General features: G+C 46.0%; 1 protein-coding gene across 1 annotated transcript in view; it reads right to left on the bottom strand.

Annotated features, from left to right (window-relative positions):
* Nucleotides 1–16,012: 16,012 nt before the first annotated feature.
* The window catches only part of BACH2 (BTB domain and CNC homolog 2), a 158,000-nt gene continuing 151,833 nt past the window's right edge, over nt 16,013–22,179 (bottom strand). Inside the window, exons 4-5 of the mRNA XM_060115393.1 lie at nt 21,692–21,898; nt 16,013–16,558 (exon numbers count right to left, since the gene is read on the bottom strand). Coding sequence (XP_059971376.1) covers nt 16,076–16,558; nt 21,692–21,898 — 690 coding nt within the window. The 3' untranslated portion in view covers nt 16,013–16,075. The remainder of the gene's footprint in view (nt 16,559–21,691; nt 21,899–22,179) is intronic.

The raw sequence follows: 22,179 nt of genomic DNA, 5'->3' as shown, positions 1-22,179 counted from the left end.
AATAAACTTATTGAAAATTTTATATCAATTAGTCTTATAAGTGCTGGGTATATAAATGAATAAAATATCATGTGTACCATCAAAGGGCTCAGCGTCTGGATGGGAAATTAGGTAAACGTATAAATGATCAAGTGTAAGGTGCCATGTTAGAGGGAGTGGTGGCCAAAGGAGGGAGAAGTCAATTCTTTCTGGATGGGTCAGGAAAAGCTTTATAGTTGAAGCTCCTTTTGAACTGAGTCTTGAAAGTGTGGTGAGTTTCTCCAGACCTGGGAGGACTGGGGTGCATGGAAGGAGGCTGTCCCAGTACAAGGAGAACACAGACAAAGGCTGAGAGGTGTGACATAGCAGGGCTCTCTGGGGAGCCACGTGTGTCTGGAGCACAGAGTAGTAGGAGGGCTTCAGAGAGAGGGAAAGCTGGAGAAGCGGGCATATGGAGGCCTTGCAGGGAGGCAGTGGAGAACCCATAGAGGATGTGCAGCAGAGGAGTGACTGGATCAGAGTGGCACTTTAGACAGCTCTTTGTATCAGAGTGTGGAAAATGGATCAGGGGAGGGATCATTTGTAACCTTGAGTTGCCCTTGTCTCACTGAGGAAGGAGGGTGTGCTCCATTGTTTTAACAGCTCTGGCATTTAAAAGTCACATACAAATATTTGTTGATATATTTCACAAAGACGACGATCAATCTTGTATTGATAATTCTGTCCTCTGAAAAGCCACTGTGGAATAAACATTCCCTGGCCATTGTAAGACATAATGGATATTTACTGTGGATTCTTCTTAATTCTGAAAAAAAAAAAGAGAGAGAGAGAGAGAATGACATATGTTTTACGTACTGCTCTTAACAACTTTTTTCCATTAAAAAGAAAAATCCCCCAAGTTAATAGGGGAACTTCCCAGTTGAGTTCACTTGGTTGAACTCACAACCTTGCTTTTCCCTTTGCTTCATTCTTTGTGTTAATAATGATTGAACCCTTCTACCCTAGATTCATATCTCCCATGAGATATTTTGTTACTGCGCTAATGCCATACCTTGAGGAGGAATCATCATACCTAGATTTTTCCTAAAATGCTTTTTTTCAAACTTATACTCATTTCTTGTCAGTGACCAGCTGTCTTCTCAGGAGATTACATGTAGGATTATTGTATGGCTGCTTGGAACCCTATGCCAAACTATAGCAGGGTTCTCAACTCTAGCTTGAGTTAGAGTCATCTGGAGCTTTAAAAAAATCTCCATGCCCAGGACCCATCCACTTCCAATCAAACTAGAATCTCTGGAGATAGGATGGAGGATTGGTATTTTTAAAATTCCCATGGTGATTGTAATGTACAGCCAGGGTTGAGATCCACTATTTTATTTAATTTTTTAATTTTTTAATTTTTTTACTTTTTGGACATGTCCTGCATCTTGCAGAATCATAGTTCCCTGACCAGAGATTGAACCTGGGCCACAGCAGTGAAAGTGCCAAGTCCTAACCACTGGACCACCAGGGAACTCCTGAGATCCACCATTTTAGAGTAACCTTGCCAGTGGCCTCTGCTTCTTATCTGCATTTGTGAAGTCAGCATGACCATTTTCATCATTTTCTCTCTCCTGTACCTCACTCCATGTGAGAGGAGCCTTTGTATTAACAGAAAATTGAGGAAGAAAAAGCAGTGTTTAGTTGAAGCAGATTTTCTTAATCTCAGATGATCTTTTGGGAGAGACCAGCCTCGCTGAGGGGAGAAAAGATGACGAAGGTGACAGGCCCTCTTTCTTTTTCCATCTTCCTCTTTCTTCCCTGTTTATGTTTCTAGGAATTATAAATAATGCCTTTGGCCACAGGGATTTCCTACTTATGGTCACTTTCCCCCAAGCCTCTTAGGGGGTTGACAGGCCACTTCACTCCCCAAATGGTGGAAGTCTTGGGGATTGAGGCCACAGCCGGCAGCTCCAGAGCACTGTAGCTGACACATCGTACTTACTGCAAACAGAGGGATCTTTCATTGGAAACTAGTGCAGCAGGCAAAGGATTGTTAGCATCCACTTTCAATATATGGACTGTAAACAGCTTCTTACACTGTATCAGGTCCCAGAGGGCCAAATTTTTAGGGCTCAATCAGATGTATTCTGATGGCAGCAGTTGGTGTTTCAGAATGAAACGACTTCTGGTAGGTACCACAGTTGCTTTGCCACTTGTTCCCCTTAGAGAGAACTGTCCTGCAAAAGAAATCCACGCGATTATAGGTCAGAAAAACCACCTGGAAGAGCCGTGATTTACACTCCAAGACATTTCCCTGGCCATCACCCAAACCCCGCAATTTTTTCAAGTCTAAGCTTGTTGATTACTAAATAAGTTTCTGTCAAGGTTGGTCCTTTGTGGAAAGGCTTAATTGGGCATGGAGAGCAGACTTTTAGTCTGGCCGAGTGAGCGTGGGGAAGAATGCTGGTTGAGTTTTAGGAACCCATGCTACCCTCTGTGATGAAGACTTTCCTCCTCGTTGAATGCCTTCACCTGTCAGAGGTGCTGTGGAGTAGTAATCCTCATGCCCAATTCTACTTTAATTTTTTTTTTTTTTTTTTTTTTTTTTTTTTTTGCGGTATGCGGGCCTCTCACTGTTGTGGCCTCCCCCGTTGCGGAGCACAGGCTCCGGACGCGCAGGCTCCGGACGCGCAGGCTCAGCGGCCATGGCTCACGGGCCCAGCCGCTCCGCGGCATATGGGATCCTCCCAGACCGGGGCACGAACCCGTATCCCCTGCATCGGCAGGCGGACTCTCAACCACTTGTGCCACCAGGGAGGCCCCCCAATTCTACTTTAAATCACCAGGGAAGCTTTGAAAAATGCCCTAATAAGAATCTCTGCAGATAGAGCCTGAGCACCAATACTATTTTTTAAATTTATTTATTATTTTTGGCTGCGTTGGGTCTTTGTTGCTGCGCGCAGGCTTTCTCTCTAGTTGCGGCAAGCGGGGGCTACTCTTCGTTGTGGTGCGAGGGCTTCTCATTGTGATGGCTTCTCTTGTTGCAGAGCACGGGCTCTAGAGCATGAGGGCTTCAGTAGATGCGGTGCGTGGGCTCAGTGGTCGTGGCTTGCGGGCTCTAGAGTGCAGGCTCAGTAGTTGTGGCACACGGGCTTCGTTGCTCTGCAGCCTGCAGGATCTTCCTGGACCAGGGCTCGAAGCCGTGTCCCCTGCACTGACAGGCAGATGCTTAACCACTGCACCACCAGGGAAGCCCGCAATACTCTTTTTTAAAACTCCCAGGTGATTCCAGTGTGCAACCAGAGCTCAGAACCACCACTGTAGAGGAGGAAGCTTTTGGCATTAGGAAGAAGGTTGCCCTGCGACTTCTTCCACTCTCTTGTGACAGTAAAGTGCTAACAAAGAGTGTTCTCCTCTAGCTCCACAGAGCGGAGGACCTTTGAACTTACTGGTCCCTCTGCCTGTGATGCCCCACCCACCCCAGGACCTTGGCACGGCTGATGGTGCCAGCTGTGCCAAGGTCCTGGGGAGCACTCTTGGGCCATGATCATGGAGGGGAGAGCTAGGAACAAGGTTGGAATGAATGGGCAAGGGCTGATCTGTCAGGCCTTATAGGCCATGGAAAGGAATTTGAGGTGGATGGTGCAGGAGTGGTGGTGGTCTGCTACGTATATTTTTAAAATCACTGTTTCTGATGAGTCTCTTGTAGAGATGCTATGGTCTGAATGTTTGTCCCCCCCCCCCCAGATTCATATGTGAAACCTTAATCCCCAGTGTGATGGTATTTGGAAGTGGGGCCTTTTGGAGGTGATTAGGTCATGAGGGTGGAGCCCTTATGAATGGGATTAGTGCCCTTATAAAAGGGGCATCAGAGAGCTCCTTTTCCCATCCACCATGTGAGGACACAGTGAAAAGATGAGTGTCTGTGAACCAGGAACTGAGCTCTCACCAGACACTGAATCTGCCAGTGCATTTGTCTTGGAATTCCCAGCCTCCAGAAATATGAGCAATAAATTTCTGTTCTTTATAATCCACCCAGTCTATGGTATTTTTTTATAATAGCCCGAATAGACCAAGACAATGGGTAAGAGTGCAGTCAGGGAGACCAGCTAGGAGGCTTGCACAGTGTCCAGGTGAGAGGGGAGTGTGGCTCAGACCAGGGGTACCACTATTAATCATTTGAAAGAAGGGTCTTTTTCTTATTTCTTGTTTTTCAAATTAAAGTTGTACATGCTCATTGAAAGACATTCAAGCAGTGTAAAAAAACATAAGAGTAAAATGTGAACCTGACCATGTGAGGGTTCATCTCTCACTCTCACCTGGACTCAATTCCCACTTCCCTCACCAAAGACAATCACTGTGAACAGAATGGGGTGTGTTCCCCTACCTTCCTCACTGCATTCACAATCTGTCTTTGAGGACAAATATATGTCCACACATATTTTTTATTTTTTTCAAAAATATAAATGTGATCCTGCTGTAGAGATGTCTCTGCAATTTGCTTTCACTTAATTAATGATATGTCTCAGGGACTCTCCATATCAGCACCCATGGAGATGCCTCGGTTTTATATGCCTCATGCTTTTCCATGAAATTGATGAACCATAAGATACTTGATGGCCATTTAGCCGTTCTAAGTTTTTTCTACTGCAGACAACGTTGCAGTGAATGTTTCATACATATATCTTTGATAGGTACCTAGAAGTGGAATTACTGGTTTTAATGGGCACGCAGATTGTACTTTTTGATAGCTGCTGCCACTTTTTGCTCAGGAAGGGCTATACCAATTGATCCTCTTTACCAGTGCATTAGCACTCTTTCCCCACGCTTGCCAATATCAGACGTTGTCTCCCCCCACCTCCAATTTGACAAACTAGAAATGTTTTGTAACATTTCCAAACATTTCTAAAATGTTTGTCTTAATTTACATTTCCATGATTACTAGTAAGGTTGTTCATATGTTTATTAGCCATCTGTATTTCTACCATGAATTATCCTTGTCTGTTTTTCTGTTATTTGTTTTTCTTCTGATTTCTAGGAGCTCTTTTATGATATTGTATTAACTCCTTGTCTATATATGTATTGAAAGATATTCTGTCAGTCTGCTTATTTCTTATCCCTGTGTATGGTGTCTTTAAAATTTTAATATTATATTAAATCTAAAATCTCTGTGACTTCTAGGTTCTTTGCCTCAGTTGGGAAGGTTTTTTTGACTCAACATTATTAACAGGGGCTATGAGATGGGTGTTTGAAGAGTTGTTATAATTTATTGAACTTTTTGGCAGAGGAGCTTTACATAATATATCAATTACCGAAGAGGAGGAAAGACTCCCACTTTACTGAGTCCCTGATTGTGGTCTGGACACTGCCATGGGCTTCTTCACTGTGACTCTGTGATTATTCCCATTTAAGGATAAGGAAATAGATGACTTGTCCAAAGTCATGCAGTTAGGATGTGGTAAAGCACAGTCTTTGGGACATAGCAGGGACATGAATTAATATTTACTGAGTGAGTGAATGGGCTGGAATTTTATCCCAAGCTTGTCTGACTCAACTCAAGTCCTTCTCCCATATCCCATTGCTGCTTCCTGCTCTCCCGGCACAAGGCAACCTAAGTGTAGCATATTTTTAAGAGAGATTATTACAAAATGGAACATCCACATCTGGATCAGTTTTCCCATTCTACATTACTGCAAAGTCAAAAATTCTGGTTAATTGTGGAGGGGACAAAGATGGAGCTTTGGAAAAGGTTGGCCTTTTAGTATTAGACCTGGATTTTGGACAAAACAACCACAATTGGATGAGGAGGAGGAGATGGCAGGTGGGATTCAGATCTTCTGCCGCAGTGCTGTTGGGGAACAGAACCTCTTACATGCACGTTCATCTCTGGGGCGATGTGGGGGGATTGTCTTCTGTAGGAGGTTTTTGTTTGGATTTGGGATATTTGTGACACACGAAGAGTCTCAAGTGGGTAGGCAGGACTGGCTTTTACAAGCCCTTTGAGTCTATTTTGTTTTGTTTCAGAACATGCTTCTAGAACTTTCATCCATTATGAAAAAATAATGCATCCTGGGACCAGAAAAAACAGACTCAGGAGCAGCTGGCATCTGCGAGATGAACGCTGTATGTTTGTCAGCTCAAACTGCAGGAGGAACTCTGAGAACCCTCCCCTCCAGAACCATGAATCAGGCAATGGCTGTGTATCGGGGGCTCCCAGCTGGGCTCCCTGACCGCTGGGGTCAGCCTCTCACTGCTCCGCTTGGCCGTGCTGCCTGAGGCCGGTCCAGTGCTCTCCATACACCAGGGAGGCACTCTACCCCATCAGAGAAAATCTAGGGGCAAGAGCCGCCATCCGAGGGAAGGAGGAGTGGGATGTGCTACCATCCCTGCCAGTAGCCGGCTCTGCAGCAGCAGCAGTTTGGACCCTTGAACGTGGTTCCAGAGCAGGCTGGGACCTCTGCCTGCAGCCTGGGCTCAACACGCTTCCTGTCTGTACACCAGAGGCTGGAGGGAAGCTTTTTGTTTTCTTCCTCTCATCAGCTCATTTCTTGGGGGCGAAGCAGCTGGATGTTCGTCCCTAGATGCCATTACATAAAATATTGATTACAGCCCCGGCAAACACTCGCATCGCATGACTTTATCCTTCTGCCGGGATCGTCGTCAGTAGTGATGCCATGACTGTGGGCCAGCAGGTGCTGGGGAATCTCATTCCCAACTTCCAGGGGAGTGACTGAAGCCGGCACCACTTCCTCACCCTCCCCACCCTCCCAGTGGTCCCGAGCCATCCAGGAGAGGTGCATCAAAAAAGCACTGAACACTTCTTATGAGCACAGAGGCAGGGATGGCTGTGTGATGTCCACTAACTATCCAATCGGTGAGGCTGGTTGGCTGGTCATTACGGTCTGAGTTCTGAGAATCACAAAGGTGGACTCAATTCCCATGGAAGGAGCCACTTAGCCCTGTCCTCTGTCCCGTGGCCAGACTCTCCTACCTTGTAACAAAGACTTCAAGTTATTGGGAGAATCACTTTGTTCCAAAGACACAAAGGTCTGCATTATCTATATCCTGCTGAGATAAAATCCATACTCCTTAGCCTGGCACATAAAGACTTCATGGGCTGACTCCTGCCTCATATTCATTCCCTACCTCCTGTGCCCTAACCTGGCTGCGCTATGAGTAAAGCAGATTGCCTTCCCATTGTGGGTGACCAGCAGCCAATCTGTTGAGGGCCTGCATAGAATAAAAAGGTAGAAAAAGAGTGAATTTGCTTTCTCTATTTCAGCTGGAACATCAGTCTCCCTTGGACTCGGACTTATATCATTGGCTCTATAGTTCTCAGAACTATGCCACCGGCTTTCCTGGGCCTCCAGCTTGCAAAAGGTAGATTGTGGAATTTCTTAGCCTCCATAATTGTGTGGGCCAATACGAACAAATCAACCAATCAACCTGTATCTATATCTGTATCTGTCTCTCTATAAAATCTCCTATTGGTTCCATCTCTCTGGAGAACCCTAATACCCTGGGTAACTGCCCAGGATTTTGCAGAACAGAGCCCAGTGCTGGCTGGGGCTGGTCTGTGCTTCTAGCCCGAATGAATGGCTCCTGAGTCTTCTCTGTTCCAATTTGCAGAGGAGGAAGTGAGGTGTGGAGATGTGAAGAGGAGTCTGATCTTTTCCACAATGAACTGGTAGAAGAGCCTGTGAAGACCAGGTGGGTGAAAACGATGCTGGGGCCAAGCCCAGATGGGTGCCATTTTAAGGGGCATGCCATATTCCAGGTGCTTAGGCCACATGATCTGTACCGCGTGCAACTGTGTAAAGTTGTTGTTTGTCCTCCTTTGATAGATCAGAGAAGGCTCAGAGAGATCAAGTGACTTGCCCCACAGCTAAATTCCAACTGAAGTGCCTGTTTTGCAGCTGGAACTCAAACCCAGCTCTAGTTGCTCTGAGGCCCATGCTCCTCCCAGGAAGCCCTGCCCTCTCTCTTGTCTGTGACCATCAGTAGCCCCCTGCACAGTGATTTGTTTGTACATCTGTCTACCCGACTAGCCTGTGAAAGCTTTCAGGATAAGGCTGTGCCTTTTAAATCTTGGATGCCCAGTATGTAGCCCAGTGTTGGTTGAGTGCATGCATGTTTATGTATAGATGCCAAAGGCCAGATGTTACCCATCACTTGCAACCCTCCAATCTGATCCTTATTCCCTGGTGTCTTGTCCTGCCTTGTCCGCAGGTTTATTACGAGAGACTCTTTCAAGAGCCTCTATGGCAGCGTTCCCCACCTCCCCCATAGCTTTTCTTGTAATTTAAATTTCCTTCACTCTCAAAAGCCTTTATAGGGTCATCAACTGTACAGCACAAATAGAGGTTAAAAAAAGAAGTTAAAAGGATGCAGTGTAAAATGTAATGCTTCTAGTAAATGTTGCTGTGTCTCTGAAGGTTTCCGTCCATTGCTTTAGGATGAGGGTCACTGCCTCGGGTACATTTGTCTTCAAGGAGAGGGAGTGAAAACTAGCCACGGAGAACCAGTCATGCCTCTTTCTGGTTGACAGAGTAGCCAGTAGCAAGTAGATGTTGGGATCTGTAGGAGCCAGGGGTGGGTATAGGCATAGAAGGGATCATGCTCTTGAGTCAAATGAAAGGAAATTTCATAAGGTGATGTGGGATGCGCGGCTTTCTCCACATCTCTGCACCTGGATTCTCTGATACCAGGAAGTATCGTATTCATTTATGCCAGGAAGGCAGGAGGTGCTCAGTGGGGAGAATTGGAAGCCCATCCCACTCTGGGCACCATCAGAAGCTGGCGTTAGACGTGGAGTATGGTCCTGCCGATGCCTCCTAACTGAGGAGGTGAGGGTGATGAGTTGGAGAAGAGTGGAAAGTTCTAGAACTATTTCAAAGAAGAGCTCAAATTTTTTTTCCATACAGCATACAACAGACCTGCTGGCAGGGAGTAGGCAGGCTGAGATTCCTCACTGTGCTCTGGAAGTAGATACAAGTCACACCTAAGGTGCACATCCAAAGTAGGAAAGAGAATGGCTGCCGCCCATTTGGGGCTGGGTGGTGTTTGAATGCTTCCCTTCTGCAGGACATAAGGGCCTTGTTCTCTATCAAACCGCAATTGTCATTCCTGCCACAGGCACTAAATGCTGGGGTCGAAGGTGCATATGACCATCAGTTCTAAGTGACCAGGTTTTCCTACAGAAAACTTTGGGACTATGACATACCGTTTTCCTAGAATGGATTGAAAAACTTCATGTCTTCAGGCAAAGGACTCTATTTTACCTCTGACACCTAAGATGTTTCACAACAGTGCACGTTTGCTAATCCCGTTACATGGTCCCTGAAGCCCTCGCCTCAGTGGGGAGCCCGTGGAGGGAGTGGAGTTCAGCAACTGGTAACTTCAGTTTTCCCACCTGGTAGGTGGGGTAAGGCCATGCACTTCTGGAGGCTCAGATCCCGGCAGCACTGCATTCTCCTGCCATCACGTGGATCCAGCCTCACCGCCAGCTTGGCCAGACCCCTTATGAGCCCCGCGTACTCAAGTTGTCTGGCCTGCCCACCATCCAATATCTTGTTTTCCCTTTACGTCAAAATCCAAGACTCAAATGATCAAATATTCTTTTCTGGCTTAGATGTATGTACACCCTAATCACAATTCTAAAATCCTTGCCCTGCAATTCACTGTATCTTGGCATTGGTTTTTCCTCTTCCCCATTTACTTTCATTACCTTTTTATTTTCAGTTAAGCCTATTATTTTCAGATAATTGTAGATTCACATGCCCTTAAGAAACAATATTCTTCCCCCAGCTTCCCCCAATGGTGACGTTTTGCATAGCTATAACACAATATCAAAACCAGGAAACCGGGCTTAATGCCTTTTGTTTACTCTCATAGGCACTAGGGATTTTTGTGGGGTGTTTTTGGCCGTGCCGTGTGGCATGTGGGGTCTTAGTTCCCCAACCAGGGATCGAACCCATGCCCCTTGCACTAGGAGCATGGAGTCTTAACCACTGGACCACCAGGGATGTCCCGGCACTAGGGATTTTTAAAATTGGGAGTTAAGGAATCGAATTCGTTATCACATTTTAAAGATTTCTAATCAGATTAATCAGGTAGCAGATAAGGATCCAAACAAGAGGAAGAGACGTGGCTTCTCTGGGAGGAGAGGGTTCCTAAGGCCTCCAGCTCTGTAATCTCTAACATAGGGATCAGAGAAAATCAGTTTACAATGTGTAATGATATGTCTTTATTTCATCAACAGAAATGGTGTCTAGACAAAATTCAGTTAACACTAGCAATTCAATTGAGTGAGTTTTTTTTTTTTTTTTGCACAATAGTATATTTACAATGAGTAAATGAAGTTTCAATTCATTAGTTCATAGCAATGCTTTTTTTTTCCCCCCAAAAGGTAAAAATTCTTAGTTACAGAGAATAAGCATCAACAGCCATTTCATTTTTTTACAATTAAAAACCACAAGAAAAACCACAATCACTTAGAAAATAAAGACAAGCCTAAGAACTAGTACAATAAAATGATGCATTGAATTAAGTTACATTAATCGCATAGAATCTGTGTAAAAAGTATGTAGAAAAACACCTGATGTAACCTGTTACAGTCGTTGACCAGTTATGAGAGGTACAGAGGGTTATACAGGTAGATATGTGTGAAAACTGTCCGTATTGTTTGACCTGGGGAGGAAGAGGAGAGGGGCTGCAGCCCCTTGCATACACTGAGAAGACCCTGTTTTGAATATGGCCTCTGGAGTTTGTAAGGCATAGATTAGAGGTGCACTTGCATCAGACTGGTTCTGGAACAAATTCTCACGGGCCCTTCGGGCCTCACAAGCAAAGGTGGTGTTTGCCTTGAATGGCTCACCGTGTCTAACCAGCGCCCGAAGCTCCTGCACGCCTGTGGAAGCTTCCCGATCACTCACTAGAAGTAGCAGGTCTTTTACCTCGGCGCATGAACGGGCATCCCAGCATTTACACGTGCGAAATGCATTGTTAGGACTCGTGTGGTCACCCCTGTGTCTCCAGACATGTTTTGGTAGAAGACTTAGCATCAAACTGTAGGAAAAACCCTTTTTGTCCAAGTCCCTTCACTCTTTCCTGTCCCCACGGGAACGTTTGGCACCGCAGGGGCGTCTACCTGAAATGAAGGCTCTGGGTGCACTTCTGTGGCTAAGGAGGCCACTGTGTTATCTGAGGTCAGTCCACTGGAATGGAAAGGAAAGTCAGAGCTGTTTGTCCATTGCTTGAGAGTGCAATGCACACACCACGTCACCACAGGCAATCAAAGCTATGAAAGTGGGCCTCTGCAACCAAGTGGGTTTTCTTCACAAAATGGCAGCATCCTTTTCATATTACAATGAAAATGCACTGATATCCATGTGATATAAATATTATCTCCCAGGGTGGAGTGTAGGAAAATACTATACACTTTTCTTTGCAAGAAATGTTTTTGCACCGTCGGTTGAATAATTTATCTTCCATCTGCCACAATAGGTCTTTTCTATGTACAAAGACTATTTGCACGCAGTTTTGTGTACAAATATATTCTATTCTACAGCATCCGTCTTTGATGCCGGGGTCAGGAGATGGCTCGGGCTGTATTCGGCCCACACAGCTTGAACACGATGCCCCCGTGCACACAGACTGCCCGCACGAATGCCAGCTCCACACAGGCGTTGATCTGAGGACTGACTCGCCAGGAACTGAACCTACAGCAAGATCCTCAATTTGGGGACGAAAGACCAACTCATGGTCCAGTGAGCAGCTTTATTCTTTTTTTTAAAAAATCTTTTGGCTGCGCTGTGTGGCATGTGGGATCTTAGTTCCCTGACCAGAGATTGAACCCGTGCCCCCTGCATTGACAGTGCAGAGTCTTAACCACTGGACTGCCAGGGAAGTCCCAGATTTAAAAAAAAAAAAAAAAAAAAAAAGAAGTATGTTTCTTTGCCTATTTACAGTGATTTGAGGACAAAACTTGATTCTGGCTGCCTTCTTGATCGGCAACTCCTCCAAACATTGCTAAGCACTAGTGGCACAGTTTGAAGTCATGTATTAAGCGGCTCCTAGTTGAAATGGGGTATAATGTATAGAACTAGGTAGCTAATAGCATTTCGAAAGAGCTTTGCAGGCTTTTACACATTTTGGGAGGATTATGCTCAACATAGCATGTGGATCAGCTTGAAGGGGCAGGATTCAGTGGTTTCTTAAAAGGCGGATCATTTTCACACCTTTGTTTGTTTCTTCTTTAATGGCAATCATAAAGCATTAAAAGAGAAAGTGTAGGTTTAGACCTCTTGATGGTAACACTGGACTTCACAGTGTGCCCACCTGGCTTTTAGCAGTCCCCTCATACAAGTCCTGTTGCTGGTTCCTGCCTTCCTTTTCAAGGAGAAGTGGCAGTTGACATACTAATCACCAGCCTTTTTTTTTTTTTTTTTTTTTTTTTTTTTACTTCCTTGGGAAAGCAACACAAGGATTAAATCCAAAATCATAGTGCATCTTAAAAGCAGCATACCTTTAGAAAGACAGTTAATAAATTACTTGTACACTATACAAAATAACATTTCCTAGTGCAGCATCACCTCTGACGCCTGAGTCATTGTTAGGGAACCCAGAAGAGAAGGAGCAGGTGGGCTAGTGACTTTGCCAGCTTTTTTGTTCGTTTTTGCAACAGTTTTGTTCCAGAATCAGTATGTCATGAAGTTCTTTTATTCAAGGCACCCCCAGGTAACGAAGAGAAACAGACACATACGGCAAAGCATGCACCTGCCCAAGCCTGACCAACCTGAACGAAGTGAGGTTGTCCGGAGACACAAGTAAAACAAAGGCAGATCCGAGGGGAGGACTAGTTTCAGGCGGATGGTAACTAGCCACAGGGCCACCTCCACTGTCCCCGTTCCAACAGCCCATGCCTGACCCAGCCACCTGGAGACACAACTCGCCTGTCGCAGGGACCCTCCTGAACATTCCGTAACTGGAAGAGTCCTTTATATCTGTAAGGATGGACCCTTAAAGATACCACTAAATGCCACCATGCCGTGCAGATGCTATTCCTTGCTGTTAACTTGCTTTTCTCTTTCAGAAAAGACACGAGTTGCACTAAGGGATCCCAGGTAAAGGAGACAGGCTGGTTTTTTAAATTCCACTTGAGGCAACTTGGACTCCGGTCCCCAGCTAGTCCTCCCTTTGAATCAACCTGGAAATAATCTTGACAAGCACATGGTTCAGAGCCGTAAGAGACACAGACGCATCACGTCAACAATTGCACAAAGCCAATTGCTTGTTCCTGGCGGACAGTGAACCAAATCCCAACAACTTGTTCGCATCTCTAAGAAATCGAAAGACAGTTTCTCCAGCAGTGTTTTTAACCAGTTCCCACGGCCAGGGTGGCAGGGGTGTGACCGGGGCAGAGGAAGAAACGCGAGGCAGGGGCTGGTAGGAGGAGGCCGTGGGCTGAGTTAGCAGAGAGGGGAATAGAGGCCACCCCTCCACCCCCCAGCGGGAGGCCTGCCGCGCAGGACAACAGAACGGGAACGGCACGAATGGGATCGAGATTACCAGATGCACACGTGTTGGTACCAGGGTCAGTCACGCCAACGAGCTGGTTTGGACCTTGTTACGATATGAGCAGAAAACATTCCTTTTTCCAAAGAGGAGGAGGTCACTTAAAAAAGGCAACAAGAGAGTTACAAAACCAAAAAAATACTGTTGGCCGACTCGTCTACCAGAACACACGCCTGTGATGGGTCACGTGATTCACACCGAGTTTAAATTCGAGCTGTCACCAGTTTTTCCCAAAGGCAAACCTCACGGTGAAGCACAGAACTCTTCTACTAGGCCAAGAAATCTCAACAGCCACAAGAAAAACGGTACCTCCAACTCAGAGCTGGATCATAGTCTGTCTCAGACAAGCACGCACCATACATACACACATGAGAAAAAACAAAAACCCAGAGGCAGGTTTTAAAAGTGGAACTATTTGCAAAGAAAAGCCTTTTTTTTTTTTTTAATCCTACCGCATGAACCAACAAATTTCTGGCATTCATACATATTTAAACATTTAGCACTAATATTTGTACAGAAAAAAGTTAATACTAAAACATATGTTACTATGATTTCACTTTTCGCCTACGTCATATACTAATTTCCCCTTTTACATGCAGCTTTAATATCGTCCAAACAATGGCACAAATAAAGAAACAAAATCAACCACCTAGTCCCCACTGCCCACCACCCCATCCCCACATCAGACTGTTCAGGACTTTTCCTGCAGCCGGCCCAGAGGAGGGAGGGAGCTGATCTCTCCCCTGCGCCAGCTGTGGTGTCCGGCACACCTTCCTGTAAACGTGGCCAGGGGCCAACATGCCCCCTGAGCCAAGGGAAGCTGCTCTCTGTGGGTTGCAAGCCAACTATTTTTGCAGCAAGAGAAGGAAACGATCATCAGGTGAGGGTAAGGTGTGTGCCTGGTGAGTGGGGGGCAGGGAGGGCTCCTGGCCATGTCGTGTCCAAAGCCTCAGAATGAAATCTGCCTTCGGACTAGAGAAGGGTGGAAGAACCTCAGAATTCAACTCAAAGCATTTGGAGAAAGAAGGGAGAAAGAAATGCTTTTGCCTGCGTCAGGGACAGACCTCAGGCTAACATCTGTCCTGCTCTCTCCTACTCTGGGCCAGCTGCGTTAACCCCAGGACGGCCACCTAAGGGTGGCACCCCCAGGGCTGTGATTCAGACCCCCTCAGGTGAGTCCCCGGGGGGAGGCAGGTCCTGGGCTGGGAAGCTGGCTTGCTGAGCAGCCAAGTCCTTCGACGGAGAAGTTCCTACTATCCTATGCTTCTAAGAGCAAGCAGAGGCCTGGGGAAGTGTTGAAATGAATGGGACTTACTCCCGGGCTGAGAAAACAGTTCTAACTTGCTATTTAGGAGCCAATGCCTGCTGAGTTCTGGTACAAAATCACGATTCCTGCTGTTTCGATGCGCTTTTGAGTGAGACGTCCAAACTCTTTCTCCACTCAGGAATCTGAACATCCAGCATCAACTCTGAACTCTCTGCGTTTAGACTTTGCTTAGGAAAAGGTGGGGAGGAGGTGAAATATAAAAATATTCAAGCAGATTATTGTCTACATCCTAGGATGAATTCATTATTTGGCAAGATTGTTTTTCCTACATAATTATCACCTGAGTGCTTTTTTAATTAGCTAACTTTTACTTTTTTAACTAAAAGCAAAGAATATACAGTTTACTTGAGTTATACTGAAGTGACAACTTCATTTAAGAAAATAGGTTTGACCCAAAACTCAGTGCAAGTGGCAAAGTTGACCTTGACTGTACAGTATCTGCAAGAAAAAAACCAAACCCACGATACTCAACTGGCACCATCTGACAGTGCCCAAACCAAACCAACCAAACAAAAAAAGGTCTGAAATAAAACCTCAAAGAAAGCTTCCAACATTGAATTCTGTCCATAAATAAGCACAACTTGAAAGTGAACTGTGAAGCAAGAAAAACGACCATCATCTTAACAGTTACAAACTAGTTCTAGCGTCAGAGACAAAAGAAGAGGAATGTTGGAACCTGTTTATAAACGAGAAACGAAGTTTCCAGTTTTAGGATGAGAAAACTGAGGCATGCAGGACTTTTGCATATGGAGAGATATATATTTTATATATATATTATATATAATATGTACAGTCTAGCTATAAAACTTTGATGTGTATAGAAGCTGTCTTCAATGAAAAAAATTGAACATTCAGAAGAAATTCCTGAGATAGGGTTTGTGACATGGGCCACTGAGAAAAAAAATCCGTGGTTGGGTCCTAGAGGTGTTATAGTCTATCCCTGTTAAGACTGAAATGAACCCACAGACAGACAGCATCATCACTGTCGTCTTTCCTTGCCTGAGCAAGGGGTAGCACCATCGTGAAGGTAACTATATATCGCTCCTGCTTGGAGGGAGGAGAGACTACTTGGAAACAGTATTGCTGCTAAGACTGCTGTAGTGTGCACCAAATTCCTTCTTGGTTCTTCCAGACGACAGACAAACGGCACCGCAGGCTGACCCATGGACACCTGGGTGGGAGAGGGCTGAGAACTAGGGAGGCAGGCCGTCACTAGGTGTAATCTTTCCTGGGCTGTTCATCGGTTGTACACTTATCAGTCATTTCCTGGCAGAAGTCCACGGTCACCGTTTGGCTCCTGGGTTCCAGAGGAGGTCCTCTGTCTGAGAAGGTTCCTGGGTCAGTGCCTTCCAGCCTCCGAGCAGAAGTACAGTTCTCTGAGGCGCTGCTGGGCGCCCAGGGGGGCCCGGGGGCCGCTGTGCCCTGCTCCAAGCAGCAGGGCACGCTTTCCTCCACTGCACACTGCGGGGCGGCAAGGTTCTGCTCCACGCCCAAGGGCACGGGGTTCATACCGGAGGCTGTGGGGAGACCCGTGGGTCTGAGGACAGGGCAGTACCGATGCAGGGCCTGGATCTGCTCGGGGCTCTGGATATCTCGGCAGACTTCCTGGGAGAGGCAGGAGAAGTTGTCCAGCAGTTCCCCCATGCACGCTTTCAGCTGATTCCTCTCTGACAACAGCTTCTCTTTCTCACACACCTGAACAACAGAAGAAAAAGAAAAGGCCTGATCCAGCCTGACTGGGAGGACCCAGCATCCTGTTTTCTGGGGCTTTTCTTTTCTTTTTAAAAAAATGTTAACAGGTTTATTGAGGTTTAATTTACATGCCATCAAATGCATTAATTTCAAGTGTGAAACAATCAATGATTTGTAGTAAATTTATAAAGTTGTGTAACCATCCCATGATACAATTTTAGAACAGTCCCATCACCCCAAGAACCTCTCTCACTGCGACTGCCGTCACTCCCCATGCCTACCCCCAGCCTCAGGCAACCACTCACCTGCATTCTATCTCTATAGATCTATGTTCTCTGGAATTTCATAGAAATGGAATCATACAAGCCCACATCATTATTTTTTTTTCTATTCTTTTTCAAATTCTTTTCCCATTTAGGTTATTACAGAATATTGAGCAGAGTTCCCTGTGCTGTACAGTAGGTTCCGGGGTTTTTCCAGCTTTGGTTTTCGCATCCTACATTATAGTGTAACTCATGAATGACTAGAAACTTAAAAGCTGAGAGCCTGGACACATACTTCTGCCAAGTCTCCCATCTGAGCAGCCCATCCAGATGTGCCACTGACCCTGACACCTCCCCTGTGCTAGCTTCTTTTCATGCCTCTCTGAGGCCCAGCCGAGTGACCAGCAAAATCACCACCAACCAGAAAACTGCAGAGAATCAAGGTTCCAGTTTCCTGGAATTTGGGGTTTGCAGAGAATCAACTGGAAAACTCTTAGTCCCAAACCTTGTAGTTGAAAATCTCCCCCGAATGCATTAGGTTGCGATTTCTGAAGGTCAAAAAACAGTCCATCAGTTCCAACTATATGACATTCTGTAAAAGGGCAAACCTATAGAGACAGTAAAAAGATCAGTGTTTGCTAAGGGGTGGGGTGGGGGAGGGAGGGATGAATAGCTGAAGCACAGAGGATTTTTAGATGAAGCTACTCTATGTCACTGTCATGGTGGATACATGCCATTCATTATACATTTGTCCAAACCCATAGAACATACACCACCAAGAGTGAACCCTAAGGTAAATTATGGACTTGGAGTGATTATGATGTGTCATTATAGCTTCATCAGTTGTAACAAACGTACCACTCTGGGGAGGCTGTGAGCGTGCTGAGGTAGAGGGCAGGTGGGAACTCCGTATTTTCCCTTCAATTTTGCTGTGAACCTAAAACTTCTCTGAAAAAAGCAAGTCTATTTAGAAAAAAAACAATGAAAATTGCAAAAAAAAAAATCAACCGCCAGCAGTTTCACATGATTCAATCCTATACTTCCCTGGTGGCGCAGTGGTTAAGAATCCATCCACCTGCCAATGCAGGAGACACGGGTTCGAGCCCTGGTCCAGGAAGATCCCACCTGCCGCGGAGCAACTAAGCCCGTGCACCACAACTACTGAGCCTGTTCTCTAGAGCCCATGCACCACAACCACTGAAGCCCGCGCGCCTAGAGCCCATGCTCCGCAACGAGAGAAGCCACCGCAACGAGAAGCCCACGCACCGCAACGAAGAGTAGCTCCCGCTCGCTGCAACTAGAGAAAGCCCGCGCGCAGCAACGAAGACCCAATGCAGCCAAAAATAAAAATAAATTTATTTAAAAAAATCCTATATCAGTAGGCTCTCTGGCCTCTGTAGCTGATGGACTGAACACAATGGCACAGATGGCTGGGGACTGTGCAGTGAGTCCCAGGACCAGTTCTCTCTGGACACAGGAAGCAGGGACAGAGGTGAGGAGGCTGAGCCCTAGAGTACCAGCCCAGGGTTCTGAGATATTCTCCTTCGAGAAAACCCCACATAAGCTCTTGTGTTACTAAAATTGATCACCCCATCAGAGAAGTGAATTTAGCCACCACAGGGGAGACTGATGAAGGTTTTCGCATAACTAGCTGTGTGAGGAGAGAAGAAGAGGACGCTCCGTGAGGCACACGCAGTGAAATGGATGGAGAAACGGGACATCTGAAGCGCTGTGAAGTGAGTCCTCACCCTTTGCAAGGGTGCGCAGGAGAGATGAGGAGAGGATTCAAGAGGATGGGAAAAAGGGGGGGGGGGGAGAGGGAGAGAGAGAGAGAAGCAAACATACCAGTGGGTCTCCTACATGGGAGGTGCACGTGCCGAAAGACGAATGCAATCTGGCAGGCGGTGTGGGCATGTGTGTCGGAGACAGAGATTTACACGGGGAAAGGGCACCTGCTAAAATATTTATAAATTTATCAAGAAAACATGTTTTAAAAATGAAAAATAAACAGATGTACAAGTGCAACTCGAGAGGAATACATTTCGCAAGTTTGCAAAAGCAGAGTAAGTGGCGTGCTGGAGACCGCATGGGTGCGGGCGGGGAGTGAGTGGGCGGGAGCCGGGCCTCGCGGGGCGGGACCAGATTGCCCCCGCCCACCGGGAAAGGGCGCCACTCCCCAGAGCGGGGGGCGGGTGTGGAGTAAAACACATCCGGAGGGCTCGCGAAGAGAAGAAATCTTACACTCGTGGCTGTGCAGCTTGGACCTCCTTACCTGGACCTGCAAGTCTGCAAAATGGGAGGCAACGGCAGCCCCAGGAGGGATCGCGGTCTCCATTCTGCCACATCATCCTGGCCAAGCCACCCACCCCTCCACGTCCACTGATCTACGAAAGGTCCTGGGCCACTTTCTAGGGGGAAGAAGATGAAATGCTGCACGTGACAGGGTTTTGGCTCTCTGCAGGAAAGGCAGTATAAATCAAGACCTCGGTTAAGAACAGGATGCTCTAAGTCACAGGTGTACATCGATGAGCACGCGACACTCTCGTTCTGCAGGGAAATGCAGCACATTACTCAAGGGGTTTCCGAAAAAGCAGGGGGAGAACTAGGAGATGCCTTCTTGGTTTCTCAACCGAACAGTATTAGCAAAGAGCTTTAGGTATCTGCCAGGGGTATGGCTTAGACTTTCCTGTTTGCTCAATATTACAAAATTACACAGAGAAGAGTGCTAATTACAAAAAATCAGGCGTTTCTCAAATATGGGTGATTAGAGTTATTCTCGTACCTGAAAAAGAGTGCAGGGCCGAATTACTATAGACGTGTGCTTAAAGCCCTGAAACCTTATACCCAGCAGGCTCAGCCTTGCTTGGGTCCCCACCTAAGCCCAGCAGGCTTTCCAAAGACCCACACTCATCAGCAGCAATAACTTGCTTCCTTATGTTGGCTTAAGTTAAACATTTTTGTGGTTGTTAAAACAACATTAAAGAAAAATTTCAAAGAAAGAAGGAATTTGTAATCTCATGACTCAGTCACAATTTCTAATACATTTTAGGGCAACAGACATTTCCTTATAGGCTTCTCAAGGCTTGTCTTGTTGTGAGGAACCTACAGTCTAGGGCCAGGGCTGAGGAGACAGACACATACGCAGATAATGCAAGACTCATGTATGAACTATGAAGCCAGAGGTCAGATCAGGGCCCTGAGGACAGGTGCTCAGCCTCAACAGGGACTCAGGAAAGGGCCTGATCGGAGAGGTGACAGTAACCTGACTCTTAATGAACAAAGGATGTAGTCAGAGAAAAAAACAGTCGAGGACTGTCCGAGGTAGAGGAGAAATAGCAGAGGCATGAGCACAGAGGTAGAAACAGCAGGAGATGGGGCTGAGGGGAAGTGCATCCACTTTGATTTTATTGGGGGTCCAGTTTCAAGGGAGAGGAAGGTGATGCTGGAGGGTAGACCGAATCACGGAGAACACAGTGCATCTCGCTAAGGAGCTTGGCCTTTATTTTGTAGGTGATGGCAGCCGCCGAACATGGGCACAGTTTCCCTGCTTGGTTGGTGTTAATTAAATTAAGAAAAAAAAAAAAGACCCCGAGGTCCAGGACTATCTTGATAACAGGTAACATTTACTTAGGCTTCTCAAATGTCTTATTTTGCTCTTAGGTTCTCGTTAGGACAACGGCTTACCAGGAGGCAAAGGACTGCCACGTATAGCCTGAGGACCCAAACTTAGATCATGACCGCAGTCCGTGGCCTCCCTCTTCTTCAGCCTGACACAGACAGGGCACCTGGGATGAGTTTCCAGGATTTGGCCGGCAGAAAGGCTGAGCTGAATGAAGTTGCGTTAATTGCCTTCAAGGGTACAGTCAGGAGCCAGAGGCCACCTGGATTTACTTCCTGTAGCTTAAGGTTGCTTATCAAGGAGACGGGAGTGCAGAGCTCTGAGTGAGGGGGAGGCGTGGGAGATGGGAGATTATTCCCTGAGACAAAATACTCTCAGGCACAGGGAGGAGGTGACAGCCACTTTGAGGCAGAATTCAGGACCCTGGGGCTGTGAAGGGCTTCAAGAGATCCCGTGGCTGAGCGACCCCTGGTGGTAGGCTGGTGTCCTGCCTCTAACCTACACTCCTCCATGGGAGGTGGGAGAAAGCAGTGCAAATAACAAGATTTGGAATCAGGCAGGTGGGTTTGCATTCAAGCTCTACCACATAGTGGGGAGTTACCTAACCTCTCTGCACTCTGGTTTCCTCCTTTGTAAATGGAGATAAAGTAGAACCTAAATCATAGGGTTGATGTGAGGATGACGTGATCACCTACAGAAAGAGATTAGAATAATATCTGGTCCACATATGCATGCAGTAAATGTTAGCTCTCAACACATGTTGAATGGAAAATAAAAGAGAAGCACCTCTAGGGGAGGGAAGGAATGGGAGTTTGGGATTAGCAGAGGCAAACTATTATATATAGAATGGATAAACAACAAGGTCCTACTGTAGAGCACAGGGAACTATATTCAATATGCTGTGACAAACCATAATGGAAAAGAATATGAAAAAGAATATATATATGTATAACTGAGTCACTTTGCTGTACAGAAGAAATTAACACAACATTGTAAATCAACTGTACGTCAATAAATTTAAAAAATATATACGAATGGCTAAAAGATATAAAATACTGACAAACAATCACACACCTGCACAGACACACGCATTACAGATATAAAGCTATTATTTTTGTTGAGAACGCGTTTAAAAATCCACTCGAACTTCCCTGAACGGTGGCTTTCTCTCTACCTCTCTGGCCTTAGCTACTGTAACTTTGCATCAGCCCCGGTCACTCCAGGTTGCTGACAGCAAAGGGCGGGCCAACTCACCAGTTTGCGGATTTCACATTCTAAGTTCTGAATACAGTCCAGCTTCCTCTTGCGGCAGCGCTGGGCCGCGATGCGGTTCTTGCTGCGCCGGCGGACGTCGTGAATGAACTCTAACTGCTCTGAGGTTAGCTTGTGCATCTTAATCATCATCTGGAAATCATTCCTTGGAAGATCTGTGATTTGATCTACAGGAAAGGGAAGTTTGACCTGGAACCAAGAATAACAACAGGATTATGGCAGCTGGATTTTTGTTTTCATTCTGGCAGGTGGAACATCAAAAATTGGAAAAACCTCCTTTTTACAATGACCAACTACTCTGAAAACTACTGAAGCAGGCAGGGTGATTGTTCTTTCCTGTATCAAAAATAAATACGATGTAATATTCAGATAATCAAACAGAATGTGAGTCCACACATTATAATGTGGTTATTATTCCTGAGATCTTTGAAGCAAACAGCATGGAAAATATTGGAAAATGTACACATTGT

The sequence above is a fragment of the Mesoplodon densirostris genome, chromosome 12 (assembly GCF_025265405.1).
Source record: "Mesoplodon densirostris isolate mMesDen1 chromosome 12, mMesDen1 primary haplotype, whole genome shotgun sequence".
Lineage (NCBI taxonomy): Eukaryota > Metazoa > Chordata > Mammalia > Artiodactyla > Ziphiidae > Mesoplodon > Mesoplodon densirostris.
Note: the sequence above shows the minus strand (reverse complement) of the source record. Positions and strands in the feature narration are given on the sequence as shown.